The sequence below is a fragment of the Aulostomus chinensis genome, chromosome 14 (assembly GCF_037954235.1).
Source record: "Aulostomus chinensis isolate RoL2024-O1b breed Wild chromosome 14, RoL_Achi_v1.0, whole genome shotgun sequence".
Classification (NCBI taxonomy): Eukaryota; Metazoa; Chordata; class Actinopteri; order Syngnathiformes; family Aulostomidae; genus Aulostomus; species Aulostomus chinensis.
Genome location: NC_141333.1, coordinates 20,834,659 through 20,853,667, shown reverse-complemented (window position 1 = coordinate 20,853,667; position 19,009 = coordinate 20,834,659). Strand labels below are relative to the sequence as shown.

Sequence of the window (19,009 nt, the reverse complement as noted above, 5' to 3'; positions counted from 1 at the left end):
GACAGGGGGGGGAAACAAACAAAAAAAATTCCTGATGTCACCTGCATCCCGTCACTGATGCAGGGTGTAGACGGTCCATCAGTGCCGCTCCTTCTCGAGAAGCCCCGCCCCCACCGTCATACACGTGCTGCTCCAAGTACATGAACCAGGATTTTGGATTCATTCTGATTTCTAGTACTTCTGGGTTCCGACTCATCCTTCAAGTTTGCGTTTCCCATTCTTGTTGAGGTCGTCTCTGGAGGGACAGGAGGGCGTTTGTTCAACTGCCACTCAAGGACAAACTAAAATGGAGGGTCTGTATGAAGCCATACTTCCCCCATGACTGTCTTTGCCTTCAGGCACTCAAACAGGTGCATTTTCCTCCTGGCTTACCTGTGACTAACCAGGAAACATGAGTGTTCTCCTAAATTTTAATGTCCAAGGTGCTTGTGGGTTACTGATCATAGGTCTGAGTTCAGACCTGGATTACACTGGACCAGCACCTGAGTTTGGAATCACACATTTAGTTTTGGAAGATTTCCTTTCATAAAATTTGGGTTAAAATGGGTCCAATAGTTTCCCTCTCCTTCTGTGCAGCAGTGTCACTGTCAACTGAGCTGCGAAAATTCCCTGCTGGTTGCAGGTCAAGAGGTCAAAGGGAGGTCGTGGGGATCTGGACAGGTGTTTCTAACCCTTCACACAGCCTGAGTGTTGGGGCCTCACCTGTAGGATGTGAACTCTTTCCTGACTGACTGAGGGACCAACGGAACAAGAATCAACAGCAACACCAAGGACCAAACCAGTATCTAGAAAACATTTATTGTGGGTACAAAAAGTAGTTAATAATGAATGATCATTGCCCCCCCCCCCCTCCCCCCTCCCCCCCTCCCTACATGAGCAACACAGGGTCTCTGATCCAGTGATTAAAACTTGGGTGCTTCTGGTCAAAGTGGCTCAGACACGTCGTGGCACCTTTGGCTCCTCTGGGAGCTCAGAGCGGCCGACTGGCTCGTTGCTGAGTTGGTTGTTTTGCTTCTAACCCAAAATCAATCATGCATACAAATATGCAACATCCCGTGGCTGTGACTACTAACGTCGTGATCAGCTGTTCCAGGACGGGTTGAGCCAGATTCATTTGAGGGGAAGGTTTCCAGTGAGCGTGAAGCAGCGGGAAGCAGCACCCCGGCCGCAACGTCGCTTGTTAAACTCACCCGTTTGTTTTCTGCTTCACTCACCAGGTGAAGACGGTCAACGCTACACTCCAGTAGCGTTCTGCATCATTTCACCACAATCCTGAGGCTTTACATTGACCCCGCCCCCTCTGAGGTCAACACCCAACCTTAATCACCCCAGAGATCCGATACACACTAAATAAATGAAATTAATCATGTAAACAAACTGATTACATTGACAAAGTCTACAGAAATAAAGCTAGTAAATAAAGCACAGCATAACACACAGGTAAAACTGAGTATTCCAAGGTGCCGCATGAGGTGTGTGAACAAGAAGAGTAACACTTGAGCAAGGTTGGACAACCTCACAACAGCACAGAGACGACATCAACCCCCGCTGTGACCTCACACAAGTGTCGCTTTTCCCGTGGACCCCCCATGGACACTGAAACTCTGAGGTCAGTTTCACAGACAAAACTTCTAAGAGGAGTTTTCATTATTTCAGCAGCCAAACTGGAGATCAAATGCAAAACCTCCCAGTAAAGACAACCTGGGCCAGTTTCTCCCATCATGATCCCAGTACAGGCAACCTGGTGACTACCATCCTCACAGCTGACATGATGAGACGCGCCAGGGCCGACGCACTGCATCAGCTGAGAGCCGCCGGTGAGGATTGCAACGGTACCATTTACATGGAACCATGGTTGTTGAAATAATATTGGTAAGATGAACAAACGTGTCTGGGGCGGGAAAAATATCTTTGCCGCAACATATCGTGACAACCCCCACCCACAGAATATCAATTCATGTAGATACAAGAGGACTACAGCCTTTCCTGTGGTAGTGAGGGAGGCGGCCAGGACGTGGCCAGTGAGGAGCCAACGTGATGGAGAAACTTAAAATTCCTGGATACTTTGAAGTGGACGTGACGGAGGCACTTGGGCTTCCAATGAAAAGCAGGAATTAAAAAATTGAGTTGGACAAAGAAAATGCAGTTTGCAAACCTCGTCCAGCAGCCAGTCGATACTCAGGGAAGCAGCTGGACACCAGAGCCGCTCCTGTGGAACATCACCACACACAGGGAGGAACCCCCAGTCTCACCACTACAACTAGACCCTGGAGCAGCTGAGCGACTCGTGCAGGGACGTTCTGTTCCCACAGGTACTCACGAGGATGGTCATGCTCACATGGTGGAACACCGTGGGGAAGGTGTATCGCTGCAACACTCCACCATGAGCACCGCTCACCAATGGACTGCCATGACAGTCACCATCAGCCCACTGCCACTACGCGATGAGGGAGTTGCCAAACCAGGCGCACCAGTGCAACGCTAACACAAGTCTGAGCGAGCGAGCGGCGCCAGGCATATCAAGTACCAGCAGCGCTATCAGATTAAATTCAGAGTGGTGTTTCACAAGAAAAGCTGCTGCATATCCTCAGGTATGCAGTCCCACAATTATAAGGAGGTGTGGTGTCATGGTTGGCGAGTCAGGTGGCAAAGGTCAGGGTTAAGGACAAACTGGAGACGGCCAGTCAGCAGCTACACAGCACACACCACATCCTGGGTGGCAGGACCCTAACCAACAGAACCAGCTGGCTCCAGAACAAGACTCTCAGCCAGCTGACACTGAAGCAGCACCATTATCATCCAAGGCAACGCTGCAACACTGCAGGAGGTTCTGCAGGCTACGGGCTGGTGCTGACGCTCACAGCTGCACGTTGCCGTCAGAACGAGTTCCTGCGACTGCTGGACACCATCAGTTACTGACCACATACATTATGTGTTATTGATTCATCTGGTGTCAATGTTTACGTAATGCACTTTATACATTTTGATGTTTTTCCACTACCTGATGTTGTGACCAGAACCTTTAAAACTGGACAGTGGTTGTGGGTTGGTGCGATCCTCCAGGTTCCAGTGAGGAGCAGCAGCGCTGGTTTGGAGCTCTGATGTCAGCAGGAGCCATTACACATCAGCCAAAAACCTGATGAGCTTTCAGAACAGAAAACTACTCACAACTTTGTGTGTGTGTGTGTCTCCAGCTCAGCCAGAATGCTCCAGTCTACAAACACGGAGGAGCAACTGCTAATAGTCGTCCTTTTACTGTGTGCACTAGACTTAGTTTAAAACATTTCCAGAAGAAGCTGACATCTTGCTGTTACGACAAGCAAGATGTCAGCTTGGAAGCACAACAGACCTTCTGACAGCTGTCAGTATGAAACACTCTCCACTTCGACTACAGTATCTACAAGAAGTGCATGGTTGACACAAATGTCTGGTGTTTCTGTTTGAGTTCGCCACAACGCAGGAAACCAGGCCAATCGCTCTAAACTACTCCTCTGTTTAAATTGTGCTTGTAATTCAGCTCTGTCAACGTGAGCAGAGAGAAGCAAGTGAGACTTCAGAGGAATGGCCACTTGTCATTATTGCTACCTGCAGAGAAACCAGAGGACAGCTGGACAAAGCTGAGCAGAAAATGAATGTGAACAGCTGATCATGTGACACCCCTGACGTCTGGAGCTCGTCTGTGGCGGTTCACACTCAAGTTCAGCACTTGACTTGATTCACTAGTTAACTTGGAATGGGGGAATCGCCTGTGCACTTAATTTGAGGATTGCATTCAACCGCTGAGGGAGGCGAGTCTGTCTGGGTAACTCACATGAACGTGAAGATGGGAAAACACTTGGAGGCTCTTTGAAGCCCAATTAAGAGCTGCTCAGTATCAAGGAATAGTTCATCACAAGTGTATGCTTTACACTGGGGGAGCCACATGAGATGTGGGGCTCCATCTCATCTGACAGACAGAAATCCAAACACTGAATGAGGATTGGGGGGGGGGGGGGCAGGGGTTATGTGAATGGGGTGTGGTGGGGGCCACTCAGTTACCCTCCACCACCAGTGACTTCATGTTTGCAGCAGACATCCAAAAACACCAACATCAAGAGGGTTGAGTCGTTCGGCAGGTCCAGAAAGGTCAAGAGCAGTAAAAGGAGCTCATGAGTCCAAAAATTCTTATCTTGTCTTGGACAATAACAAGTATGAATGAGGAGGCAGCGGACAGGGTGGAGTCTGAGCGGCGCTGCAGACACCAACGTGGATACAGTGGGGAAGTGAAAGTTGAGGGGGGAGCAGGGCAGCTTCACATGATGGCACACTCTCTGGAGGACACCCGGCCCTGTGGAAGCACATTAGCCTGTTAGGGTTCGAGTTTCCTTTGTGTCTTAAAGAAAGAAATCAAACGAAGTGAACATCTTGTCACGTCAGTCACACCCGACAGGGAAATATTCGGCTAGTTTTCGTTTCGGGTTATGAAATATTTCAGCAAATGAAATGGGGAGTAACTCAATGTCGTGTACTCACGGCCTGTGCTTCCTCCTCCTCTTCCTCTCCATTCTCTACCTCCACCTGAGTCTTGGTCACACTCCTTCTGGCCACCTCCTACAGACAACCGCCAGACCCCATGATTCACAAACAGCCCACTGCGACACTCCAGTGCCACTTTACAGAGCAGGAATGTATGAATGTCATACCTCGCCTTCAGCGTTGATCAAAGTGGTGATGATGTCATTTCCTGTGCCCCAGGAAGCCTGGCTCTTCCACAGCAGGTCAGATGGGGGACTGTGGGCCACACCAGCATCTGCAGACCACACCTGTAATCACACAGTGCAGGTAGGAACCATTTTAAAAACATGCTGTTATATTACCATTCACACTCCAGTGAGACTTTGAGGACACAAACCTGACTTCAAAATACCCCAAATAGACAGAAGCTGTCCCTGAGGGAACACCACAGAGAGTGAGCTGTGGACCACCCACTGCTGCGATTCCATTGACTGGGTTAAGTTTGTTAAGGTCAATACCATGAAGATTAGCACCAGCAAGAATGGTGGGGACAGTTAGAGGGGGCCACTCTTACAGCAGTGTAATGGGACCAGCAGCGCGACCAAGGGGAACACTTGCAGCTTCTACAGTTATAAAAGAAAGTTCACACTGCGAGGGCAGACTAGGACCAGCATACTGCTTGGACTGCACAACTAAACAACCCCAAATTTTCTAATTGTTAAATTTAAAAGGTGTCCAAATACCAGATTAAACTAATGACTGGGGTGCTACTCATCATATTCAACAGACTTAGTCCTGCACATCTTCCTGCCACAAAACCAAATGGCCATCATATTAAGTTTGAATGAGAATTACATAAAAAATCTTCAATCACAACATCAAAGTATAGAAATGAAATGTTCTCTACAAAATTGTGCAGTCTTGTTATTGTCTGATCAGAAAGAAAAATTTTACATTATAATTTTCCTAAAAACCCACTCGAAGGAAGAAATTCAGCTCATTGAAGAGACAAGGAGGCCTGTGGAGAAGGATCTAAACGCGTGCAGCCAACTGAATCATGACCAGAGCAAGAGAGCAACTGCAGGCCACAGAGGGGCTGATCACCAACCAGTCTGAGCCTGGCACATATCCACATGAACTTAAATCACTGGCAAAGCTTTGACTTACAAACGCAAAGCACAGTTAATACCGCACTTTTACACACACACACACGCAATCAAATTACTTACTGTAACCGTCTGCCCAGCCTTGAGGACAAACTTCGGAGAGAACTTGTAGATGACTTCTTCCCCATCGTTGACCTGTCTGGTCAACCTCCAATTACCCAAAGGCTGGTCCTGAAAAACAAGTACCCACGTCAACAGCTGCTCCTGAGCCACAGGGCGACCACCAAACTGCACACCACCATCATGCTACTTGTTATTACATTTTTCCCTGTAGAAACATGAAACCAAGGAGGAACTAGTTGCTGATATTGATTGACAGTCACATCAGTTGCCTTTCAAATCTCCAAACATCTTTTAGACAACGGCAGTACTGTGATTTTGGTTGCACACAAAAGTAAAGCTTTTGATACCATTGACCACCATGTCCTTCTAAAGAGACTGGAACCTGTCACTGGTATTAAAGGAACCACACTAAACTGGTTCAGGTCATATTTACTAGGTCATCTCAGTTGGTACCAGTTAATGATGGTTCCTCTGAGACACTACAGTCAGTTCTGGTGTTCCACAAGGGTCTGTGCTTGGACCAGTCCTCTTCACCCTGTACCTGCTTCCTCTAGGTCACATGATCAGGAAACACTCCATTGATGTTCTCTGCTATGCAGACGACACTCAGCTGAACTCATCAATGATCCACATGGAACAAACCAGCTGACTAAACTGGAGGCCTGTCTGAAGGACAGGAAAACATGGAGGACCATCATTTCCTTTATTAAACTCTGATAAACTGAAGTTCTTGTGCTGGGCCCAAACACCTGAGGACCACCTGATCTGATGAGACAGGTACCCTGGATGGCACCACCCTGGCCCCCAGCACCACCGTAAGAACCTAGGAGTTCTCTTTGACCAGGATCCTTTAACTCCCACATTCAACAAACCTCCAGGACGCCTTCTTCCATCTCCGTAACATCGCTAAGATCAGACACATCCTGGCTCAAGAAGATGCAGAAAAACTAGTCCCTGCTTTTGTCACTTCCAGGCTGGATTACTACACCCCCCTCCTACCAGGCTGGACTAATAAGTCCCTAAAGACTCTCCAGCTGGTCCAGAACGCTGCTGCCTGCGTGTTGACTAGAACTGGTAGCAGAGACCAGGTCTCTCCTGGACTGCTTCTCTGCATGGCTCCCTGTCAGATTCGGAACAGAATTTAAAATTCTTCTTCTACCATCAAAGTCCTCAACAGTCAGGCTCCTTCATCCCTGACAGAGCTCCTAGTCCCCTATGATCCAGCTAGAACCCTTCACTCCCAGGATGCAGGGTTCCTGCTGGTTCCTAGAGTTCTAACAGTAGACTGGGAGCCAGAGCCTTCAGCTATCAGGCTCCCCTCCTGTGGAACCGTCTCCCAGTTTCAGTCCACGACCCAGACCCCTTCTCTAGGTTTAAGAGCAGACTAAAGACCTCCTTGTTGATCAGGCTTATAGTCAGGACTGCTTAGGCTGGCCCTTAGATCTGCTGCTATAGGGTCAGACTGCTGGGATCTCCCATGATGCACTGGGCTTCTCTCTCCTCCTCCTGTCCTCGTATGTGTTACTAACTCCTCTTTTCCCCTCATCCCAGATCCTGGTGCTGCTGGAGGAGGCTCCAGACCTGAAGAGGCTCCAGCTGCCACCTGTAGCTCCACCTGCTCATGTCCCCGTCTGTCCATCAGCCTCTCCTCCTTTCTCTCTCTCTTTATCTCTGTCCCTCTCTTTCCTTCTGTCTCTCTGTCCTCCTCCATTATCTGTCTTTGTCTCTGTCCTGCTCTCTCTCCATCCCCACTGATCCTGGATCTGCTCGACGTTCCTGCCTGTTAAAAGGAAGGTTTTCGTCGCTGCTGTTGCAGGATGTGCTGCTGATGGAGAATTGTTGGGTGGAGGTTCATTGAAGGAGTGTGATTCTAGAACTGCTCTACCTGTAAAGTGTCATGAGAGAACTTTTGTTGGGATTTGGCGCTATAGAATTAAAACTGACTTGACTTCAAGCAATTGCTAAAACAGGGAACCCTGGAAGTTTCGGTTCGGTTCATTCTTCCTGAGGAAGTACTCGTGTGTGTGGTTGCAGTATTGGCTACGCACAACTGTAAGGCTTTAGTGTTACCACTAGCTCTTTTCGTCTGCTCACTTCTATGTCGCTGCAGTGTTAGCGTTAGCTTGATGGCTACTCACATCTGTGTGGCTAGTGTTAGCTTTAGCTTGACAGCAACTCATGTCTGTGTGGCTAGTGTTAGCATTAGCTTGACGGCTACTCATGTCTGTGTGGCTAGTGTTGGCGTTAGCTGCATGGGGCTCCTGATTCTAGCTGTTGTGACAGTAGGAAGCTTCTTAAGACGTAACAACTACGTTTTTGTTTTGTTTTTTTTAAATGAAGACTCACTGAAGTTTGTCCAGACTACCCAGCACACAAATGTGTTAATCTTGAAGTAATTTCAGGACTGTTTTCACATGAGGCAGGCAATTGTTTTACTCTTCCACAAAATTACTTTTTAACATAATGCCCATAATGACATGAGGCCTAATATGGCTTTTTTCAAACTAAAAGCAACAGTAAACTCAGAATATCCAATCTGTGTCTACTTCTCACTCTCAAACAGCATGGTGCTTGACTCGTCACAGCCCCACTGAGCCTACGGTGTCTCTCCACCCCTCAAACGTTCACTGCTACATCCACTCAATCTGCCTGGAGCACAACCACAGGTTCAAAACTTGACAGTTACCTGCTCCGTCTCATTGGACAGCGTAACGGCGTTTCCGTCCATGTCGGTGGGGGATATGGTGACGGCTCCGCTAGCTGTGGCCTCTTCTGACACCAGCAGTTGCTCTTCTCTTTCCACATCACTGGCCTCCACCTCCACTCTCTTCCTCTTGGAGGAGCGAGAGGAGGAAGATCCCGTGAGCCTGGAAACAGTAACTCGAGCAGATGGGCTTGGGGACAGCTTCAGTCTGAAAGGAAGCACAGCATTTCGCCAGTGAGACACACCACAGTATACTTGGCATGGGCTCATCGGAAGGAGCGGTCATCCAGCTGTGTCAGTTACCTGTGCTCCTCTCCCTCCAGCAATTTCCTGTATGCGTTGATCTCCATATCCAGGGCGAGTTTTACATCCAGCAGCTCCTGGTACTCACTAAGCTGAGCGTTCATTCTGTCCCTCAATTCGGTCATCTCTTGTTCTTTCCCTTCGATAGCGCGACGGTGCCGGTCTCGCTCTGCTGACAGAATGTCCTCCAGCTCTCGGATGCGATCCTCTGAGGCAGCCGCCTACAAGCACAACCGTGCATACATTTGACCCAATGTCAGTAACGAGGAGTCCAACTACTTCGGAATACAATTCAGGAAGTTGGAGGGTGTTTAGGGCCTGAAACTGGGAGAGTCTTGGAATGTCCAGATGTGTCAAGAAGAGGTACCTGTTTCTGCAGGGCACTCAGCTGATATCCAAGGCTTTCTATTCTCATACGGGACTCTTGCAGCTCCTCTCTGGCTGTGCTCACTGCCTTGTCATTCATCTCTGAGGACACCTTGGCATTATCCAACTAGAGGAAGACAGACACACACTGTATGTAAGAGTCAGAAAATCAGTCAAAAGACGAGACAAACAGAGACAACTATTTGTCTCTCACCTTGGCCTGGAATGTTTGCTCCAGCTCTTCCTTGTAAACACAGACTTGTTCATCATGCTGCTTCCTTAGATCCTGGTGGACATCACACAAAACCGATACCAGTTTGCAAATTTTTCCACATTGACACTTACATTTTCAGGACAGAAATGTGAACCAGAGGACAGCTGGACAGACAGGTTCCAAATGCTCAGTAGATTTCTTTAGGAGTTCAGAATTCTGGATACTTTATTATCATTCCATAAATTAGAGAATATTGTCAGTCATCAATGTTTGCTATATTTTCCAGGTAAAATGCCTAAGAAATCAAGCTATGAATAATAACTATATGAACAACCATCTCTGTACAAACCTCCAGATCATGCACTGAATTTATCCTTCATCCTCAGTGAAAAGCAGTGCAACAAATCAAAGTATGTGGTTGGAATTTCACAGCATCTGTGATTTTACTTCCAGAATTGACAGACGGTTGTTGTTCAGCAATGCAGTATATTCACATTTTCAACACATTAATGTTGATTGCTCCCAGTGACCGCTTGTGCCTGATGCAGCAACAGCGGAGGAGACAAGGGCTAAGATCTCAGCCCAACGTACCTGCAGAGCTTGGGCCAGTTTGAACTCATAGTCCTGTCGGACTCCTGAGTCCACCTCCACAATTCTCTGTTCCTGACGACGTCGGGACTCTCGCACCTCCTAAACACAAAGAGATCCTCTGAGGTTTAAGTCCTTTACACCATAGAAATTTCACAGGTTTGATCCACAACAGCCTGGTTTGGAGGATAAGTGTTTATTTTTATGCTTTTCTTAAACAGATGATAGATGGGAAATATATTTCTGTAAGGAAAATAAATTAAAAAAAACAACAACAAAAACAATTATGTCCTCAACTATAACTGTTGGTTTGGAGCGGAAAACATTAGGACTATTCACTAAATAACAGTATTTGATACTGTTTGAAACAGTAATATTTTGGCAAAATTCAGACTGTATTCATCCCATCAGATGTAGGGCAGTAGAGGGACATCCGTGATAGTGCCTGTCATTGATTCCCACACTGCACCTAGTCTGCTGTGGCCCATTCTGGCTGTGTGGGCTCACCAACAACTCGACGTGGTCGATCACCTAGACAAAAAAAGCCATCTTTTTCCCCCCCAGATTACTTCTTATGTGTTAATGAGTTTTCCTTTGGCTCTGAGATCATTTGTCATCTCTGCAATTCCCTGAAGGAAAAATATACACTGGTCAAAAAAATAAAAGGGACCACTTTAACAACACAATGTAACTCCAAGTCAGTCTCACTTCTGTGAAATCAAACTGTCCACTTAGGAAGCAACACTGATTGACAACCAGCTTCACCTGCTGTTGTTCAAATGGAACAGACAACAGGTGGACACTATAGGCAGGTAGCAAGACCCCCCAGTAAAGACGTGGTTCTGCAGGTGGTGACCACAGACCACTTCTCCGTTCCTATGCTTTCTGGCTGATGTTCTGGTCACTTCTGAATGCTGGCGGTGCTTTCACTCTGGTGGTAGCATGAGACGGAGTCTGCAACCCACACAAGGGGCTCAGGTAGTGTAGCTCATCCAGGATGGCCCATCAATGCCAGCTGTGGCCAGAAGGTTTGCTGTCTGTCAGCGTAGCGTCCACAGCATGGAGGCGCTACCAGGAGACAGGCCAGGACATCAGGAGATGGGGAGGAGGCCATAGGAGGACAACAACCCAGCAGCAGGGCTGCTACCTCCGCCTTTGTGAAAGGAGGAACAGGAGGAGCACTGCCAGGGCCCTGCACAATGACCTCCAGCAGGCCACAAACGTGCACGTGTCTGCTCAAACGGTCAAAAACAGACTCCATGAGGGTGGCATGAGGGCCTGATGTCCACAAGTGGGGGTTGTGCTTACAGCCCAACACCGTGCAGGATGTTTGGCATTTGCCAGAGAACACCAAGATTGGCAAATTCGCCACTGGCGCCCTGGGCTCTTCACAGATGAAAGCAGGTTCACGCTGAGCACACGTGACAGAGTCTGGAGACGCCGTGGAGAACATTCTGCTGCCTGCAACATCCTCCAGCATGACCGCTGTGGCAGTGGGTCAGTAATGGTGTGGGCTGGCATTTCTTCGGGGGCCCCACAGCCCTCCATGTGCTCTCCAGAGGCAGCCTGACTGCCGTTAGGTAGCGAGATGAGACCCTCAGATCCACTGTGAGACCACATGCTGGTGCGGTTGGCCCAGGTTCCTCCTAATGCAAGACAATGCTGGACCTCATGTGGCTGGAGTGCATCAGCAGTTCCTGCAAAACACTGATGCTACGGACCGGCCCGCCATTCCCCAGACCTGAATCCAATTGAGCACATCTGGGACATCATCTCACTATATTCACCAAAACCACGTTGCACCACAGACTGTCCAGGAATTGGCGGGTGCTTCAGTCCAGGTCTGGGAGGAGATCCTTCAGGAGACCATCCGCCACCTCATCAGGAGCAGCCCAGGCATTGTATGGAGGTCATACAGGCGCGTGGAGGCCTCACACACCACTGAGCTTCATTCTGACTTGTTTTAAGGACATTACAGCAAAGTTGGATCAGCCTGCAGTGTTTTTCCACTTTAATTTTGAGTGTGACTCCAAATCCAGACCTCCAAGGGTTAATATGTTTGTTTTCCATTGATTATTTGTGTGATTTTGTTGTCAGCACATTCATCTTTGTAAAGAACAAAGTATTTGATAAGAATATTTCATTCAGATCTAGGATGTGTTATTTTAGTATTGCCTTTATTTTTTTTTGAGCAGTGTTTATTGGCTCGGATTATTAAAAAGAAATGAGTTGCAGCAGTAACACACATATTTAATAGCCATTCACAACCCTTACCTCTTCAAACATGCTCCTCCTGAACTCCAGCTCTTCACTCAGTGACTGACAGCGGTTTTCCAAGTCGACACGCATCAGTGTCTCTGCCTCCAACTGGCGCTTTGCAACAGCATGGCTGTCCTCTGCCTTTACACCACAGAACACCGTACACACTGTTAGCTCCCACTGACATGGAAGTTTGTTCAATAGACTAACAAAGCATGAGCAAGATAGGGTTACGTTTTCTTGTCTGTCTGACTTTTCTCCTCTTTGAAGAAAAGGTGGCTTAACCACCTGACATACTGAAAGAGGATGTAGTCTCTTATAGTCTCCTGGCGGGTGTGCTAAGAACTAAGGTGTTCTAACACATCTTAGTTACATCATGTGGATCACTGCTCTGAATATTTACAGGAATGCTGCCATGCTCCTTTCCCATAGTGGCCATTTTAATCATGATATCCCTGACCATCACACCCAGACTTCTGAAGAGTTTTCTCATTGAATCAAATGACACATCAGAAAAGTCCATTCCAACAGTAGTAAGACAGAATACTCTGCAATATCCACCTTAGCCAGCAGGCCCTTGACATCAGCCAGCTCAGAAGTCAGAGCAGCATTCTGGCTTAGTGCTGTAGACAGAGCCGCTTCACTCTGGTTCAGCTGGCCTTCCAATCCACTGGCCCTGGACAGCGCTGCTGCAAGATCCCCATCCTTCTTTTTGGCACTAGACCACGAGGACAGAGGAGGAGAAGAGGTTTATTGTCTCTAACTGGCTCCTGACCTTGATTCCAAATACTGACCTGGGCCCCAGTCTAATATGACTTGCGTAGTATAGATGTGTACTACCTGCGATGTGTACTACCTGCATAGTATAGATGTGTACTACCTGCGATGTGTACTACCTGCATAGTATAGATGTGTACTACCTGCGTGTGGCTTCTTCCAGCTCAGACTGAGCCTTGCCCAGATCAATCTGGAGTCTGGCTCTGTCCTTAGCGGTTTCATCCAAAACCCGTCGAGCATCTGCCAACTCTGCCTCATACAGAGCCCTCAGACCAGTCACCTACAGGAAGAAGAGGACAGACAAATTACTATTGCTTGGCCTGGCAATTTATTAATTGATTTCTGATCCTGCAACTTTAAGAGCTTGAGCAGAAGAAGAATTCTGTCCCTGAGCAGCTTTCAAAATCTCTCTCAGCATCCATACAGAAAAGACTCAGAACAGCAGTTTTATCATGTTGGAAGATATGGTTTATTGGAATTGTAGCTCAATGGCAGCCAATTTATTTTAAGTTTTATGTCTTTGTTGGGCAGATTACTCTGCTTTAGAGATGAAGTCACGTATTCTTGTTGAGGTGAGCACATCTATTTCAATTCGATTGGCATTGGCACTGGACTAGATGACCTCCAGTAAATTGCCGAGGTCATCTGGGATCTTAATCCCGGGAGAATCTGTCAAGTCCGTGCTGTCTGTTGGGACAAGTGATCCACTAGTGACCCACATTTACAAAGTTACTGGTGTATTACCTCCAGACCTCCTTTGTGACTGAACCCTCACTGACGTTGCTCCCTACAGCTGTTTGACTGTGACAGGAGTATGTTCACAAATGGTGCTCTGAAACTGAAAGTTAGTTGTAAATGTTAGGCATGTGTTGATAGTGTTGATAGAGAAAACAAACAATTTTCCCCCCTAACCAGCTAAATTATTTGTTTAAGATACAACAATCTAAGGAGGCCCGGTGGAGCAGTGGTCCTCACTGTGGCCCCCAGCAAGAAGGTTGTGGGTGGAGCCCCGGCTGCAGCACAGGGTCTTTCTGGGTGAGTCTCCATGTTCTCCCTGTTCCTGCTGGGTTCTCTCTGGTACTCCAGCTTCCTCCACAGTCCAAAGACATCAAGAGGGGACCAGGTTAATCCAGACTCTTAATTGACTGTAGGCGTGGCTGTGAGAGCCAATGGTTGTCTGTCTCTATGTGTTGGCCCTGCCATGGACTGGTGATCTGTCCAGGGGGAAGGCTGCTGGGATAGGCTCCACCCTCACCACCCTCAACAGGAGAAGAGGGAGAAGATGGAGGGATGGATGGATGGACAATCTTATTTTTGGTTAATTATAACCCAGTTTTCAATGAAAATTTTCAGAGAAAAGACTCTTATTAGAGGTCTGCACGCCTAACAGACAAATGTATTTGGAGAGAGATGAGGACCAATATTGAAGCTTTCATGTGCATTTAGATTTGGACAAAAAAATCCATCTGCAGCTCTGATCAGACTACTAACCTCTCTAACTGGCACCAAACTGGTGCACACCTGAGAAAGAACACTCAGGAATCAAATACATTCTCTTTTGGTGCAGCCACAATTTCAACAAATCAACGGTTGGTTTTGCTCTTACTGCCATTTTTACAATGGTAGTGCCACAACAACTTCAACGATCGTCGTCATCCTACTCCACTTATCCGGTGGGTCCAGGTCGCGGGGGGCAGCAGCCTCAGCAAGGAAGCCCAGACTGCCCTCTCCCCAGCCACTTCCACCAGCTCTTCCGGGGGAATCCCGAGGCGTTCCCAGGCCAGCGGAGAGATATAATCCCTCCAGCGTGTCCTGGGTCAGCCCCGAGGCCTCCTCCCAGTTGGACATGCCTGGAACACCTCCAGAGGGAGGCGTCCTCTCCAGATGCCTGAACCACCTCCACTGACTCCTCTATATGGAGGAGCAGCAGCTCTACTCTGAGTCCCTCCTGAATGACTGAGCTTCTCACCCTGTCTCTAACGGAGAGCCCAGCCTCCCTGAGGAGGAAACTCATTTCAGCCGCTCATATTCATGATCTTGTTCTTTCAGTCATTACCCAGAGCTCATGACCATAGGTGAGGGTTGGAACATAGATTGACAGGTAAATCAAGAGCTTCACCTTCTGGCGAAGCTCCCTCTTCACCCCAACGGACTGGTTTGGTGCCCGCATCACTGCGGATGCCGCCCTAATCTGCATGTCTATCTCCCACTCCATCCTACCCTCACTCTTGAACAAGACCTCGAGATACTCAAACTCGGAGCGGGCAAACCACACTTTTCCGGCTGAGGACCATGGCCTCAGACTTGGAGGTCCTGATTCTCATCCCAGCTGCTTCACATTCGGCTGCAAACTGTCCCAGCAAGAGCTGGAGGTCGTGGCTTGATGGCGCTAAGAGGACCACATCATCCGCAAAAAGCAGAGACGACATCCTCCCACCACCAAACTCAACCCCCTCCACCACCCGGCTGCGCCAAGAAATTCTGTCCATAAAAGTTATGAACAGAACCGGTGACAAAGGGCAGCCTTGGCGGAGTCCAACCCTCACCGGGAACCAGTCTGACTTACTGCTGGGAATGCGGACCAGACTCTCACTCCTATGGTAGAAAGACTGAATGGCACTTTGTAAGGGGCCATCCACTCCACACTGCTGGAGTACCCCCCCCCCCCCGACAGGGTGCCCCTGGGAACACGGTCATAACCGTTCTCCAGATCCACAAAACACATGTGGACTGGTTGGGCAAACTCCCATGCCCCCTCCAGCACCCTAGCGAGGGTGAAGAGCTGATCCACGGTTCCACGGCCAGGACGAAAACCACACTGCTCCTCCTCAATCTGAGGTTCGACTATCGCCCTGACCCTCCTCTCCAGTACCCTGGTGTGGACCTTACCAGGGAGGCTAAGGGGTGTGATCCCCCGATGGAACACACCCTCTGGTCCCCTTTCTTAAAGATGGGGACACCACCCTGGTCTGCCACTCCAAAGGCACCGCCCCCGATGTCCACGCAATGTTGCAGAGACGTGTCAGTCAGGACAGCCCCACAACATCCAGAACCTTGAGATACCCAGGGCGGATCTCATCCACCCCCCGAGCTCTACCACCGCGGAGTTGCTTAACAGCCTCGGTGACTTCTGCCCCGGAGATTGGACGACCCCCCCCCAAGCACTCCCCAAACTCTGTCTCCTCCATGGAGTATGTGTTGGTGGAATTGAGGAGTTCCTCAAAGCATTCGTTCAACTGCCCAGTTATCTCCCCAGTTCATCAGCAGCCTCCCGTCCCCACAATGTGTGGGCAAGTTGACGCCCCCCCCAAGGCGACATATGGTTTGCCAGAAGCTTTTCGGAGCTGACCGGTAGTCATTCTCCATGGTCTCACCGAACTCCTCCCACGACCGAGTTTTTGCCCTGGCTGCATACTGCTTGGCCTGCCGGTACCGGTCGACTGCATATGGAGACCCACAGGCCAGCCATGCCCTGACGTGAAAATAAGCTGTAATAACCAAAATCAAACATACATGAGGGTCCAAGACCCAGCACTTAGTGACTATGTAGCACTAACTGTGTTGTGTGATGTAGGTTTGTCCAAAAAAAAAAGGGGGGGGGGGGGGCGACACTTCTTCTGCCACTCGATGGCAGTACCTGTGACCAAATCACAACTGAAGCACTTTTGTGCTTCCTATGGACTTTCCCTTAATTAGGTCTAAATTCTTGCTTGTGTTGTACGTTGCTTTGGACAAAAGCGTCTGCTAAATGAAATTGTAGAATACATAAACTATAGTTTTATTGTACAGACAGAAAATCTACTCACACTGTGTGCTCCACCACAGACACCAATATTAATATTACTGATATTGATAATGTGATCATAGCCACCACCCATTCACTGATTCCTGTCAGATCAGCTTGTGTCACAATGATCCCTGATATTAAAGTTTTAATATTTGTTGCAGCTCCCCCTCATGTTTTGACAGGGGAAATTTATTTTTCGTCAGTTTATTGACTTTAATCCTCATATTTGACACCATAACTAAATTTGAAACATGACTAAAGGCAACACTATAAACTTGAAGGTGGGCTTGCTGAGCTGTTGCAGCCCTGGTGCATGCGGGGGACATGCGGCAGGACTCTAGGAGGAGGACGACACTCAGTTCCATCTTCAGTGGTTATTTTTTAGTTTTGTTTTTTAAACTAGGGGCACCATTCCTTTTTTGCTCCCACTTATTGAAACATGTGGCTACTCCAGCCACTTCATCGTCGCATACCAGCAGGTTCCATTGCCTCCGTAGTGATGAGCAAATCCTTGCTTGTATCTTCAGTGTTGCACTCAAGTCATCTTGCTGTCACCACAAGGCTGCCCACAGATCCTCCCCTTTTTGCCTGCACAAAGTTTGCTGTACTTCCTCTGACTGGCAAATCCTTCATCCTGGGAGTAATACTACATCTTCCTAGTAACCAGGATCTCGTTCAGTTTTGGTTGATGTTTGAATTAACATGCCGCCGCCAACCTCATTGTTCTGGTGAAGGCAGGTGTGGACCAAAGAGCCTGGCATGAGTCAGTTTACCGGGCTGACAGTTCTAATGGTCGGAGTAACAAAGGATCCACCCTTAATAAAGAATGGTGTTATCCCTGTTCAAATATGATGAAATGTCTCCATTTTTCCCTCGTAGCACACACACTTCATCAAACACGTCCTCGGTGCAGATTCATACGGAAACATTCTTTCTCACAGGGCTTCTAAGGAGAGCTGTGGCCCAGTATCAACTGTTCTACCAGTCCCGCTCCGTGCTCGTGACGTCACGGACAAACGACCAGCGGAAGACCACCTGAGTAAACCAGCGAACCAGAAAGCTGCACAATTTATCAAGAGGTAACCACAACATGGCCGACCGCCTCCCGCGGCCTCCCGCAACATCTGGGTTCGACACAGACCAGCACCGAGATGGCGGCGGTCACGATGGCGACGGAAGGGTTTTTCTACTCAAATTCCTGTAACACCGTTGGCGCGAAGTCAGCGAAGCAAGCCCCGGGTCTGCAGCGCCGCGTGCTTTTATAAAAGCGGCGGAGTGGAGCTGAACTTCTTGGCTTGGTCCTGGGAGTTTTGCGGGACCCGGGACGGACGGAACCACTTCTCAATTAACACGTTTTCAGAGGCACTGAGGAGAAGCAGCAGAACCACAGACCTCCTCCTGGAACCAGGCGCCGCCGCGCGTGAGCTCTCATTCATTCGGTAACCGCGTCGAGAGGAGAACCGCCGGACCGTAGCAGGAGGCGCCGTGTGTTCGGACCCGCGCGGAACCCCGCTCAGGGTGCGGCGATTTTTTATTTTATTTTTTTTGGGGGGGGGGGGGTCCGCCACGCCGCCAGGTCTCGCCACCTGACGGCTCGGGTTCGCCAGGTTGACACTGAAGGGTTTGAACACAACTGTCGGACTTTTTCTCGATTTTCTGCGTCTAGAGGCCAGCAGCCCCCGCCATATCCTTTACGTGTGTTCCGGTACCGTGCTGGATTTAATCCAGCCCGTGAAGCGCGGGGGAGGGGGCCGGCAGGTGGTTCGGTCCTGAAGCAGACTGCATTGTCGTGGGAGCGGACCTCCGGCCATGGGGCTGGTCTGGACTCACCTCTCTCGTGGTCACCTCCTCCTTCTCGGACACTTTGACCATCAAGCGGTCGTTCTCCAGCTCCAGAGCGCGGACGCGGTCGATGTACACGGCCAGCCGGTCGTTCAGGTGCTGCAAATCCTGTTTCTCCTGGAGGCGAGAAATGCGGGTTGGGGAGAGGGGCGTCGAGGCCGCCGGCCGACCAGCTTCACGGCTCGGAGTTGCAGTCGCCATCACGGCTCTGTGGACGAACCCGAGATCGCTTCTCACTCAGGCGGCGACAGGAAACTAAGACCCGCTTCTTTCTACAGAGGACGCGGTGAAGAGCGGGCTCGGTCCGCAACTGTGCAGAATTTAATCAATGAGTCGCCCAGTCACGCGGTGCTGGAGGTAGTAGAACTAGTGCTGTGGTTCCAAGATGGCCGCCACTGGTACAAGACCGCGCCAAAAGCCGACAGCGCTTCCTGTCTCGCAATGGC

The 19,009-nt window shown here is 49.1% G+C and overlaps 1 protein-coding gene across 1 annotated transcript; it reads right to left on the bottom strand.

The window, feature by feature from the left end:
• Positions 1 to 867: 867 nt before the first annotated feature.
• Positions 868 to 18,978, bottom strand: lmnb2 (lamin B2). Its single transcript, XM_086224269.1, has 13 exons — positions 18,552 to 18,978; positions 13,078 to 13,214; positions 12,719 to 12,875; positions 12,173 to 12,298; positions 9,902 to 10,000; positions 9,311 to 9,382; positions 9,098 to 9,223; positions 8,731 to 8,951; positions 8,410 to 8,635; positions 5,724 to 5,831; positions 4,683 to 4,802; positions 4,513 to 4,590; positions 868 to 4,327 (listed from the first exon to the last, which is right to left on the bottom strand). Exons 1-13 carry the CDS (start codon positions 18,762 to 18,764, stop codon positions 4,292 to 4,294), a joined length of 1,719 nt encoding a protein of 572 aa, XP_086080395.1. The 5' UTR covers positions 18,765 to 18,978; the 3' UTR covers positions 868 to 4,291.
• Between the last annotated feature and the right edge of the window lie 31 nt (positions 18,979 to 19,009).